This window comes from Equus przewalskii, chromosome 3, assembly GCF_037783145.1.
Source record: "Equus przewalskii isolate Varuska chromosome 3, EquPr2, whole genome shotgun sequence".
Lineage (NCBI taxonomy): Eukaryota > Metazoa > Chordata > Mammalia > Perissodactyla > Equidae > Equus > Equus przewalskii.
The window spans coordinates 13,196,131-13,209,833 of record NC_091833.1 but is presented as its reverse complement, the minus strand read 5'-3'; the positions used below and the strand labels follow the sequence as shown (position 1 = coordinate 13,209,833).

Genomic DNA, 13,703 nt, shown 5'->3' with positions numbered 1-13,703 from the left:
CATCAGTTCCTTCATCTTCCACAATTGAGATAAGTTTTGCCCAGGTCACTTATCTTATGAATGTTAGAACGGCGATTCCAGATACTTCTGTCTGACTCCAAAGTCAATGTGTTCAACCACTGTGCCATGGAGCTCTCCACAGTTCATCTGTATTACAAGACTGGTAAGAGTAAGAGTGATTCCTATAGGTTGCTGTGATTTAAAGAGTGTTGGTTCGCAACCTTGGGAGTTCCCAGGGTGAACTTCAAAACTGGCCTCCATACACAGAGTTAAGGAGAGACCAAAGAAAGAGGCAGACCACTCCAGATTGGCAGATGGCAGTTTTAGTAAGCTAGGGAACTTACTTGCAACGTTTGTCTTGAGCGGCCTCGACATAAGTAGATCTCATCCGCCAGCCAGAATCTTAAGGGTTTATATAGACGTCTCAATGAGGTTCAGTCATCTATGCAGTCCAGATGGTCTCAACAGCACATTAATCTCCCAAGGTGACTTCTAGTGCAGGAACAGTGCATGGAACATACATTCCAAGGACAGGGAAGGTGGTAAGGAACCTCTGATGGCCCATGTCCAGCTTTGGGTCAACTGGCGGTCATGTCCTCTCAATGACCCCCTCCAACAAAGGGCCAGCAGAAATTGTTTTCACTCATTGCATCTTTGGCTATTAAATTTTGAGCAGGTAATTTAAACAGCAAAGGATGTGTCTTTTAAATGGAGAAGGAGCAATTAAGATTAAACTTGAGAAATTACTTCCTGGCACGACTCTGTCTGTAATCGGCAAGGGAAGTGTGGAGCTTATATTTATCTTTTGGAGATGATTTCAATACTGTTCTGCCTTAAGAAAGTCCAGCAGAATAGATTAATCTTCAATATGTTAACTAACCTTATGATTCCAAGAAAATTTTATAAACAAAGGTCTGGGTCTATAACACTAGAAAAAGACCTTATTTTGACTTGACCTTCTTGTCTTTGTCACAGACATAGTTCCCCCCGTCCCTGCCCTGTTCTGAAATTTCTGTAACAGATAGAAAAACTTCTGTGTGAAGATCAGAGTTCTGACTCCATCTGGGAAAAGGAGGAGGAGAAGGCATTTATTTATTTATTTTTGCCAAGGTAACCAGTAATTATAGAATTTTAAAAAACTAAAGCTTCTGGTAGAAAAAGAGTAGCATGTCAGTAACAAAGCAAAGCGGATTTGGCAAGTATCATTCTGGTGGCTAAATAAGCAAATGATATGCTTTTGGATAGACAGACAGCTAGATAAATATCTGGTCTGATGGGAAGGAAAGAAGACCAGAAGTGTTGCTGCTGACGGGAGAGAGAAACAAACAAATAAATATGTGTGTATGTATATGTGCAAATCAAAAACATTAGAATCCTATTCTTCCAAGGGAATCCGGTCAGGGAATTCTGAAGTCTTCAGGAAAGGTGATTCTCTTGCATGATTTATATTTGGAAATATACAAGTGTTGCTCATCTCTAAAATCTGACCACCTTCCCTTCTTGTTCTTCACTCGTCTTCCAGGGCTCCGTGTGAATTGCACTGAGCCACACGCTGCCTTGCATGCCCTGTATTCCTGAAATACCACTTTGAATTCAATGTGCATTTACCTGTTTTGAAGCATCCTGCTAATGGCTCTAAATTCAAGGTCAGAAACATTTTTAATAGAAACTCTCTGGTTCTATGTGTCGTTTTTGCTTCCATGAAATATTGTGGCCGCTAAGCCCAGTGGATAATAAAAGCATAATTTCCTGTCAACCGCAATAATCTGGTGGATTAAATCCTAAAGTATCTATAAAAGCCTGTTTTTATTTTAGAGTTCACCTATCAGTAGGGGCCTCAACATTTGGAACTTTAATCTAGGTTGTTTACAAAATCGCTGGTGCAATATGTTTTTGCATAATGATTTAACCTATCTGAGAATTGGCTGAGTTCGCCTTAAAACAATATTGGGGTCAGCAGAGTAAGATCCAGGCTGAAATTAGAACTATCTCCAAAATGTAAATATGAATGAAAAGTCAGATTGCAAGTGTCTTACCCAAGAGAAGATATCTTCTTATGGGGGAATTCTAAAGACTTTCTTATTTGTAAGAATTCCGGAGAAATTGTAAAAATCTCTTCATCTCATTCTCTGGGTGTAAATCAATGCAGCAGCATTATAATAAAGTGGATTGCTTGGTCAGACATATATAGTGTGGTTGGAAAATCTAAAAATAAATTGATTTCTAACCAAGCTTTACAACCCTGCTCAATTTCTCCTTCCTCACATAGAGTTAAGCAGTTTGCGTATGCAGTTACTATTCACAATGTATATTAATTCTGACGACAGTGACATAACATTCGGTGGCATCTCAAGAATTCCTATAAAGCTATTTTCTGATCATCAAAGAGGACAGTATTAGCTCTTCCCAGAGCAGAAGTGCAAGCATATAAATAGTCTGGTTCTAATTTTCACAGTAGAATCCCATTTTTCTCCAAGTGGTAGACTTTGCTGAAGGCCGAATTTCGCCACTTTCTGATCGTGTGCATGTACATGTGAACATACCAGTTAGCTGGGCAATTTTCCCAGTGCCATGCATAAAGTCTATACGGGGTGGGAGAAGTATATTGTGACATCATACAAAATCCCATCTACCCATACATTCCAGTGCAGAGTTTCGCAAAGTCTGATATATGTGCGTAGTCCTGTATACACAATGATGATAAGTGGTGCATTGGCATGGCATTAAATGATGCTGAGGAGGAAGTGACTTTCCCATGGCCGCCTTGAATCCTACAAGTCATCTTAAGGAGAATGTCTGAGTTGGGAGCTGGTCTTTTTCTCTAGCATCCCAGGCTTTTCAAACTGTGGTCCTCAAATCAGTATCATCTGCATCACAAGAGAGATGATTAGAAACTCAAAGCTCTAGGCCCTAGGCTATTTTCTGGATCAGAATCTGCATTTCAGTAAGATTTCCAGGTGATTTCTATGCCTGTTAAAGTTTGAGAAGCACCCCCCTACAAGTGTCCTGGAGGTGACTCTTAATGGGCTTGCCAGAGCTGATTGTTGAGGTTTCGGAAACTCCCCGAGTTAATTAACGGTCAGAGTGAAAGCTTAAAATCCGTCACAGTGAAGATATTTATATCATAGAAGTCCAAAATCAGGGATTCTTTTTTCTTCCAGAGAGCCACTGGTTAAATATTTTGCAGCACACTCTTGCCTCTAACTGTTGCTAGCCTTCCTTTTTAACAAAGAGAGAGATGACCTCAGGCTTTGACGGTATCTAGTTAAGTGAAAATAAAACATTATTTAAAATACCAACATCTCTGTGCTTCAGTCTGCTTATCTCTAAAATGGGAATGATGATAAAAAAGTAATAATATTTACATCATAAGGTTATTTTGAAGAGTAGATATGAATACATACATCCCTGTGTCTGTGTGTATGCATATAATGTGTGTATACATATATTTGTATATAGTCTTTCTTGATGACATACCATACACATACATATAGTGTGTGTGTGTATAGTTCTTCTTGATGACTTAATATTATCCAAACACTTTCTAAGTGTCCACTATTTATCTTTTTGTGGCAAATAATATTGGCTTTCAATTTTTAAATAGATATTTTAAGAAGTGAGCCTATTTCAGTAAAATATAAAGTAATAGTACAAGTGACTCAAGAACTTGGCAAAATTTGAGGCGTGGGTATGTGAGAGTTTCAGGTGCTAGAAGCTTTATACAGGGGGAATAGTGGGAATGACTGGTGTGGATAAAGAAGGGTTTCTACAGAGTTGGGCTAATTGCTCCTGGAGCTCTGCAAGAGCCCTTCCACTCACTGCTGGACATTGACCAAGTCACTCCAACCTTTCTCTGAAAAATGAGCAGCTGGATTGGACTAGCACTCGTCTGTCTCCTACACTTTCTCCATGGGATGGCACATATTTTTATTCTCCAAAGCTTTGGAGAAATCAAACATGCTCTGGAGAGTTCAGGTAGGGCACTGATCATGTCACATTCCATCCTAAGTGCCACTTGGTGACTTGCACTGGGAAGTGTCTATTAGGAGTTTAAATGGGGATTAAACTTTCTTATCCCAGAGTCGTCAACAACAGAGCAGATGTCGGAGTATATTTGCAGAGTATTTGGCACAATTGAAAAACAACTGTACATTCTAGCTTTTCCTCATTGCTTTAACAAGATTATCTCTTTTAATCCTCAAAATAAATGTTAGATTGTTATTATTATAGTTTTTGTTGTTAATTGACCCCCAGTTATACAACTGATAAACGTAGTTCTTTAACTAGAATTCAAACCCCAGGCAGGCTGATGTTAGAGGAAACTTTTACAACCATCTCAGGGTTCTGCCTCTATAGCACTCAGGTCAATGGGGAATGGCATACATGGCTTTTGAGCACTCAGGTATGGCCTATCCTGGAGCAGGATTTATTTGGAGAAAATAAGTCCCTTTTCCATGAGAAGTTTAGGCTGAGGCTTCGTGATTAGAATGAGTCTCACCTTCCATGTAATATGGTCCAGATCTCCCGGCACCAGCATCACGCTCATCCTCCCACATACCACCTTAGGAAAGATTTTTGAGTGTCTTTGTGTCCATACCTCCCTACTCCTAGAGCAGAGGTCACATACCTTAATTCTTTGCTCGTTCGTTTGACATTTTTACCAAAGCCTCTCAAGGGCGGGGACCATGTGAACACCACCCTCAGAGTCTGGCTCAGGAAAACCACAGGAACCACAGCTTAGTGAGGGCCTCCTATGTTCTGGCCACCTTGCATGAGTCTTGTTTCTGCATCATCCTACCTCCTGGAAAGTAAGAAGTATTGTTACTGCCGTTTTGCAGAAGAGAAAACTGAAGCTCAGGGAACTTAAGTATCTTGCCCATCATTACAGAGACAGCCAGTGGGGTGAGCTGAGATTCAAACCCAGGTTTATCTGCCTCCACAACAGACACTGCAGCATAGTCAATACTCCTTCAGCATCATCCAGGCCCGATGTCTAGGAGAAAGCATGGCATGTGATGGGCATGCTATAAATGATGTTAAGTAAATAAGTAGATTGGCAATTCAGGAAGATATTAATACTTGGGATTCCTTATTGAGACCTTTTGAATTTTGTTTTGTTTCAAATTTGAAGGCTGCAAAGGTCTGCTCTCACAGTGGGATGAGAGAAAGTCTTAATGGAAATCAGTTTAAAGGAAGGCCTGATTCCCCTGCATGTGCTACGAAGCTAGGGAAAGTAGAGGACATGGTTCTTGACTCTTCTGTGAACTGGTTCCCTCTTGAAAGCTTTCCTTCCCTTCAGTTCCTAAAACAGCTGCTGCTTGCAGTGGCTCCACTATGCACTCATCAGAGAGGGCCACTTTGAAGGCACAGAGTCCTAGTGATTGAGCTGAGCCTTGGCAAAAGTTGACAAGCAGGGCGATTCCACTGGCCATCTCGTTAGATCAGATACTGCCTGTATTTGCAGCAGAATCCGGGTCTGCCCCTTTCAGCTGGCTTCACGAAGGCCACCCACTCGCCCAGCCAATGTTAATGACTTTCTTGCTTTCCTGTTCTGAGCCAGAATGGAACCAGGGTCCCAGAGGTGAGAGGTTTCCTACTCCATTATGAATTCCCTGAGCCAAACTGATCCCGATGGTGTCCTGAGGAATTATTTTCCCATTTAATCTAATTCAGCAAGGCTTCTCTCTGGGATCTGCAGTGAACATTATTTCTTTAAAAATAATTTTTTTGAGAGGGAGGAAACACGTTTTGCCATGCTGAAGGTAAGCAAAAAATGTATTTGACACCTCAGGTAATGGGGATTTTTTTGGCCCAGCCCTTTCTGAATCTCCTCAATTGAAAGTTGTATTTTTACCATATTTCATTCCCAAAAGAGCTTTTCATAATTTAAATCTCCTGTTCAACTGTACATTTAGAATGGGAGCCCTGACACTGCCCTGATTATAGCATACATGCTGGACATTACAGAATTTCTCTCTGGGAGCATTCTAATTTTATTCACTCATTATTAGCATCTTGGCAGAGAATTGCATTCCGCACCGTGAAGTGGATGATCCCTTCTGATGGGTTGTGGCAGCTAAGACTGTAAAAACTGGGGAAATTTCCCTCTCCCTTCACATTTGTAAATTAAAGAAAAAATCTTTTTAATGTTTTACCCGTTAAAGGCTAGTTTCTTTACATAGCTCAGCATAAAGTGAACTAGAACCTGTCTTTAAATAGGAAAGAAAGAAAGGAAGAGAGAGAGAGAGAGAAAAAAAAGGAAGGCAGAAAGAAAGACAGATGAAAGAAAGAAAGAGAGAAAGAAAAAGAGAGAGACTTACAACCTCTATAAGAGTTTGAGAAGGCTGCACCCCAACTTGCATTACAAACAGAAAAAAATCTAAGAAAAGAGAGAGTGGAGGGATGGAGAGAAAGAAGGAAGGCAAGAAAGATGAAGGAAGGAAGAGAGGGAGGGAGGAAGGAAGGAAGGAAAAAAGGAAGGAGGAAAAAGACAATTTCTATTACTTGAAGCAGTTTTTGATAAGTACCATAGAAACAAAATTAATACCAAGTGGATTAATACTAAAATCTAAATGAAGCTTGAAGAATAAAAGGACCTATTGGCCTATTTGTTCTAATTCCTCAGATCCACTTTCTTAATCCAAGAGTTTGGGAAATGCCTACTGTGGTTCATTTACTTGCTTTTGAAAAGCAGTGATTGTGTTTTAAAACCTGTTGCAGTGCACCTTTATCTTTCTTCCTCCTTGTTTTTGCAGGAAATTTCAATGAAAAGGAAAGCCAATAGATCGTGGTCTTAGAAAAACTGCTTAGATGATGTCTGTTTCCTGTGCTATAAACACGTGGCAGAGCTGTAAGTAAATGCTCCGCACTGCATGATGAATTGGATGGCTGCAGACCGGAGGCAAAAAAAATAATTGTCTCATTTTCGTGGTGATTTGCTTAACTGGTGGGACCATGCCAGAACGGCTAGCGGAAATGCTCTTGGATCTCTGGACTCCATTAATAATATTATGGATTACTCTTCCTCCTTGCATTTACATGGCTCCGATGAATCAGTCTCAAGTTTTAATGAGTGGATCCCCTTTGGAACTAAACAGGCTGAGTGAAGAACAGCGGATTTTGAACCGCTCCAAAAGAGGCTGGGTTTGGAATCAAATGTTTGTCCTGGAAGAGTTTTCTGGACCTGAACCGATTCTTGTTGGCCGGGTAAGCTTCCTTTTCAAGATCTCAATTTCAGGATCTGTTCCTGGTCTTTAGATCTTAAACATCAGACTGTCACAGTTGTTACCACACTGAGCTGTAAGTGCTTTAGGCCAGTTAGTTTACCTATTGGTTTCTTTAAGAATGTGGATACTCCCACAGTCGCAGTTTTAAATGTAGACTGCCTTCTTTTCTGGGGAAAGCTCATCTCCTCCACCTCTTCCACTCCATCATAGACACAGTAACACTTGGGTAATGCCTATACAAATAGGCTATTCTTTCTCGTTTTATATAAGAAATCTGCAGGCCAAACTTTTTCTCTAGTTTATGTACTTGGAAGAGGTATGCAATTTTCTCAGTTTGAATTTCTACCATTTCGATTCCTAACATGTTATTCTGTTTCATTTTATTTTGAGGCCATACATCTGCAATTGCAGCTAAATTTTTCTCCTTTTTAGTTTCATTTGTTTGCCTGTTGTTTAAATGATTAAGCTAGGATGGAGAAAGGGAAATTCTTGGAGTGGTGCTTAAGAATGCTTTGTACTGCAATTCAGTAAACTTTCCAATAGGAAACCAGTTCACTCCTTGTTAGAGGGAATCAGATGTATAGAATCAAAATTTTAATTTAGTGGTGTGTGTGTGTGTATGTGTGTATGCATGCTTGAGAGAGCATGTGTTAGACTGGATTTACATTTGTTTTGTTGATGGCAGATATAAAGCATATAGAAATGGCATATAGAAATGTTCCCGTGTAGATAAATGCTACCTGCTTTACAAAATCACACTGTGGGTTATTGAAGACTACATATGTTTCTTCCTCAGAACTGTTCAGAAGCCTCTGTTAATTTTGACACAGACCATCATCATAGTTAGAATTCCAATTAGGAGCCTGCCAATGGCTGATTTTCCTGATAAGTAAGTCAGATTCAGAAGTGAATCATGCCAATATTATTCATTTCCCAAATGCAGTGATTTAAAAGAAAAATAGGATGGGAATTAAATACTGATCTTCAAGACTTGAGTTAACTCTTTGTGTTTCACTGGGAACTCCTGCTTGCATTCCCCCTTCTACCTCACTATCTTGCAAAGCAAATTGAGCCTCCCCAAAGACTATGTTTTCTGATTTTATATAGTTCTACTTAGACGAAGGAAACTTGGATGAGGTGATATCATGAATCATTCAAAGAATTTTTATTGAGCCCTTCCTATGTGCCAACCACTCTTCTAGGCACATGGGAGCTCATCAAGGAACAAAATAATGATCCATGCCTTCATGGCATTCCAGCCAACATTGAGTGTCATCATGTGTTAAGCACTGTTACAAAACACTTTATGAGCACAATCCTATTTGATTCTAACAATAGCTCTTCTCCTCTCTCTGTGTAAATGTGTGTGCATATATATGTGTGTACATATACACACATATACAAATAATATGTACATAAAACAGATTTAGGCTCCTTTTTTCATAAGTCTCAAATACAAAAATCTCTGAAAGATTTTTTTGTGTGCTTGATACAAACTCAGGTCACAGAACTGACTTGAGGCTATTTATAGTCACAATGTATCCCATTACCGTGACTGTTCATATATTTCCCAGCAGAAATGTTAATGTGTTTGATTACAGGGTGCTGGTCCAGACCCTGCTGAGTGTATTACTTACTATATAGTTGATATACCTTGATGTTTTTAAATGTGAAAACTTCTGAATTCTGAAACACATCTGGCCCAGTGGGTTTTGAATATGGACTTTTTGACCAGCATAGTCTTTTATTGTAAGTCCAGAAACTGAGACTTAGATGGATTAATAAAGCAAATCAAGATCATAGAGCTAGTAAATGATCTGAGTTTGAATCAAGTTGGGAATTCCCCAGGCCATAATTTACTCACCATATCCCATGACATCTTAGTAACTAGCTACCATGTGTTTAAACTATAATTTGCACTTAAGAGTTATAGAGTATAGAATGCAAAGTCCTTAAATTCCTGCTTTCTCATATTCAGAACTTCTTTAATGAGCCCTAAGACAAGTGATTTCATACCATATAAATTTCTAGATATACATGCCTACATATGTAACCGATGGATACTTTCTCCCTGTTTCTATTAGTTAACTCCTTTTGGAGGTGTAACACTCTGATGATGTCTTTTATAACAGAAATAACCAAACATGCTATGCCCAGGAGTACTGTCCATTTTTATCTGAATAGAAAAAGTAATTAAATTGGGGTTCGTTTTGGATTCATACAATCTGAGGACTAATTTCACCTCCATCTTTTAAATGAAGTAATAGAGATAAAGGCAAAAGCTAGGCATTCAGCATCCTTTTGTGACTTCGTAATACTGGAGAAATTCATGCTTCTCTGAATGACAGAACTGTGTCTAGTAAACTCTACGATTTTGAAATGGCCAAATGCCCCTGAGTCTTGATGAGTGTTTTTATGAGTTAGTTCTTTCCCTGTTCCCTACCATGGCCAGTTCCCAAACAATTGTTAAATCAGAGTTAAACTCATTTTCTAAAGAACTTTTCTGTAAACATTTCCAATCGCACATGCGTCCCCTTAAGGAAAATTCCTCCTGAATTATTACAGCTTAGCCTTTGAGGATCTTGGGTTGTAGCGAAGCCAAAAGTACATTTCAGGTGACTGCTTCAGCTTACGAGTCAGACTGAGTGTGGGGACGATCCATCTCGGGGTGCCCACCGGTGCTTACCAATGTTTTATCTCTCTGCACGCTCTTCCAGATCCGACTCTAAATCGCCTCATCGCTGAGCTTCTCCCCAGGAACTCGCTGAGAAGCATTAGTTACTTAGGAGCACACCTGCTCTTTAAAAGGCCCTCCTGCGGGTCACCGTGGTGGGGGCCTCGGGCCTGGCAGACTGAGTTCAAGCTCAAGGGCAGAGCCAGTTTTTGAGTGATTGGCTTTCCAGAGCTTCACATATACCCTGACATCATCGACTGTCTGTGTTTGCTCTATTGGAAGGCAGCTGGATGCACAGAAAGAACTGAACCTTAGAGATGCACTCTCCAGGAGTTTGAATATTTGGTTTCTACTTTCTGGGTATTAACCCTGGGAAAGTTATTAAAGCTCTTCAAGGGCTATACAAATAAGATAAATAAGAGTATATAAGAACAAATAAAATAATGTCTGTATAGTGCCTGCATATAGCAATTGTCATAATTGTGTTCTTGATTGTGCGTATGTATGTGTGTGTGTGTGTGTGTAGTTGGAGTGGTGGACAAACAAACCAACAATTACATCACTAGGTGAGCACAAGACTCTCGGTTTCCAAAGAAGGGCCCTTTCAAGTAGCACAGGTTGCTTCAGGTGGAGGTGATATTTTGGTGTGTCTTGAAAGGTGACTGTCACTTAGCCTGGTGGAATGGAGCGGAGTGGGAAGTCACGTGCCCCAGCTTGACAGAAGAGTTTATGCAACATCACAGGGATGGAGTAGGATGACTGAGGGTACCCTTAGCCAGAAGCAACATAAGCCCGTAGATTTCCTGTTGAATGAAAATGAAGTTGAAGTCATATTTGGAGAGAAGACTTCCCTGTCTCATTCTGCCTAAACTATAACTGCCCCTTCTCCAGTATTTCATACCTGTAGGCTATACTTTATTTTTTCTTCTTCCTGATGATCATTATCTCACATACTCTGTACTTTATCTTGTTTATGATTTGTCTCCTACTAGAATGCAAGTTCTATAAAAAAAGAATTTTTGTCTCTTTGTTCTTCGCTATATACCCACAGAACCTAAACCACTGTCTGCATTTAGGAAGTGCTCAGTAAAGATTTTGCATGAATAAATGAATGAAAAATTCACATAAATAATGGAGGAATTTATGATAGTAATATAAATTCAACAAGATTTCATACAATGATGCCTTGTTTTCATGTTCTCTCTTTCGTATTGGTATATTATAGACCAGCCAGGTAGTTTAAACATTGTTTCTATGCACTTATTTTAAAAGTCTTTCTTAGAGGAAGTGATAGTGGATAAGTTATCTTATTAAAACAACTCTCTGAGGAGGCTGCAGAGTCCCCTCTGGGAGGCTATCCCTCTTACCCTTGGCATGTAGCTGGGCAGCGTGTTGATGCCATTATTTTCCTATCCATCTGCAAACTTAGTGGTTGTGCTCATGGCACAAAGGAAACCAGAAATCTTCTTTCTGATTTTCTGAAAAACAAATTCCAGCCAAACAGACTCCACTCCCACCTCCAGTTCTCTGTGGAACAAGGTGGTTCAGAGCTTGTTCATAAACAGCTGAATATTGAGCAGTCTGCATCACCCACGACATCCAGTGTTGACTTCCTCTGGCAGTTCTGGCAGAGAATAAGGTAGTGCATGGGAGCCTTCATCTTATGTGCTAATTTGTTCTGGTCTTAGAATAAGAGAGAGAGAGAAATCCATGGTGATTCTGATAAATCCTTGTGATAAAATGAGCATGGTCTTTTTAAGGTGGACAGCTTGATGTCCTCATGAGAGCCTTCACGGTGAGTCACAAGGATGATGGATCAAGTCATTCCACAAATATTTATTGAGCACCTGTTCTCTGCTAAGTGTCCCGTTAGCAATGGATTCTCAGCTCTGAGCAAACATGCTGTCTGCTGTGGAACTAATGGGCTGGTAGCGGGACACAGATGTTAAAAAAATAAGCACAAGTATAAATGTCACTGTAAGATGGAGATCAGTACTCCAAAGTCAAGACGTATGTTCTATGCAAGCATGTACAGAGGAAAGTGGTATTCTGGGGGATGCTGGAATCTTCTGTAAGGAAGTAACCTGTAAGCATTTGAAATGCCGTAACCAGGGAACCAGGGTATAGGGATGAAAAGAGAGAGCATTCTCAACAGAGGAAATAGCATGTGTGAGGCTATTTAAGCAGCTGAGAGAGGGCCAGGGTAACTGGGAAGCAAAACAAGGGTTGAAATCGTTTGAATCATGATGGAAAGACAGGCAAGTATCTCTTGGAAATCTGGCTTCTTTCTTTTTCACCTCTGCTACAAAGTAGCTAGAAGAGAAAGTCACACAGACTCTCTTGGCCATAATTTGCTCCCCTTTAATTATATCGTGGATTACAGAATTAGATTTAAAATACAAATCCCTATGGAACAGGAAAAGAAAGCAATTAAAAAAAAAACAACAAAACAGGCTGGCCCAGCGGCATAAAGGTTAAGTTCACATGCTCTGCTTTGGCGGCCTTGGGTTCACAAGTTCGGATCCCGGGCGTGGACTTACACTCTGCTCATCAAGCCACACTGTGGTGGAGTTCCACATACCAAAAACTGGAGGAAGATTGGCACAGATGATAGCTTAGTGACAATCTTCCTCATGGCAAAAAGAGGAAGATTCACAACAGATGTTAGCTCAGGGCCAAACTTCCTCATCAAGAAAATAAATAAATAAAAAACAAAAACAAAAAGTATGTAACATTTATTGACTTTTGATCCAGGTGTCTTTAGCTCCTTTTCTGTGGTTCTGTGATCCTCAGTTCTTCCTATTGCTTTATTTTGGGAAAAACCGATGTGCTCTCCAGGTGGTCAGAGATCTATCCTAAACCCTCTCTCTTACATAAACTCCTCTGCTCTCTTTCCTCATTTTTTCCCTCCTACCTGGGCTTCAGAGCTGTTCCTTATTTGGATATAACTCTCTCACTGGTAATGCCACATCTATTTATAATTCTCTCCCTCCAAGGCACTGACTCATTTTCTCTCTTTAAATTTGACCTTCTAACCTTCCCTCTTCCCTGTAACTTGGAAATCGTTTGGGTGGTTCTTAGTATGAAGGACACGGGATGCCAAATAATTACACTATATTACAGTTTACGGTGTCAGCGGCCGGTGAGAAAATTGCACTTGACATGCCATTATTTTTGCTGGCCGTTTGCATGTTAAGAGCACTGGGCTATGCTGCCGCAGCCAAATTGTATCTTTGGCCTTGCGAGAACAATTCACTGTCAGTTCCGTGAAGCTTCTGCCTACCCAGACAGAGCCTTGTGCACGAATAATTTGGCAGGAATGCAAGTCAGCATCGCGTCTCAATCTGGCCAAACAACAAGAGTTGTCTGCCTCATGCCCGCTGTCCTGTCTTAGAAATAACAGGCTTCCCAGGGTTGTTGGAAATCTTTTGATGCTGATGTAAATAAATAGAATAATATTAGTCATGCAAATCAGCAGAGATCCTAAACACACACTCACGCACGCACATATAAACACACACATATACACATACTTGTGCATGCAGTCTATTAGCTGAATTTGTGAATGAGGAAAACCTCAATTCATCTCCTAATCCTTTCTCTCTATAGCTCTAGACTCTCACCCTGTTGGCCTCATTCTTTACCCAGGGACCAGGTGAGAGTGTCGATAATCTGCGCTTATCTCTATAGATGCCCTGAAAAAAAATGCATTCAGACTTCTCACAAAAAGAGTCTTGCAGGTTTTGTTAGTCCTCTTAGGGTCATCTTATTGAGACAGATTTTTTTTCCACTTGAAGCAAAAT

The 13,703-nt window shown here is 40.1% G+C and overlaps 1 protein-coding gene across 4 annotated transcripts in view; it reads left to right on the top strand.

The window, feature by feature from the left end:
- The window catches only part of CDH8 (cadherin 8), a 337,912-nt gene that overhangs the window by 7,715 nt on the left and 316,494 nt on the right, over nucleotides 1-13,703 (top strand). For 3 of the 4 annotated variants that reach the window (XM_070612041.1, XM_008515416.2, XM_070612038.1), the window contains one exon: nucleotides 6,756-7,206. In XM_070612041.1, the coding sequence (XP_070468142.1) occupies nucleotides 6,955-7,206 (252 nt within the window). In that variant the 5' untranslated portion in view covers nucleotides 6,756-6,954. Of the gene's footprint in view, nucleotides 1-1,522; nucleotides 1,647-6,755; nucleotides 7,207-13,703 lie in introns of all 4 variants that reach the window. The other variant, XM_070612040.1, reaches the window with a different exon arrangement.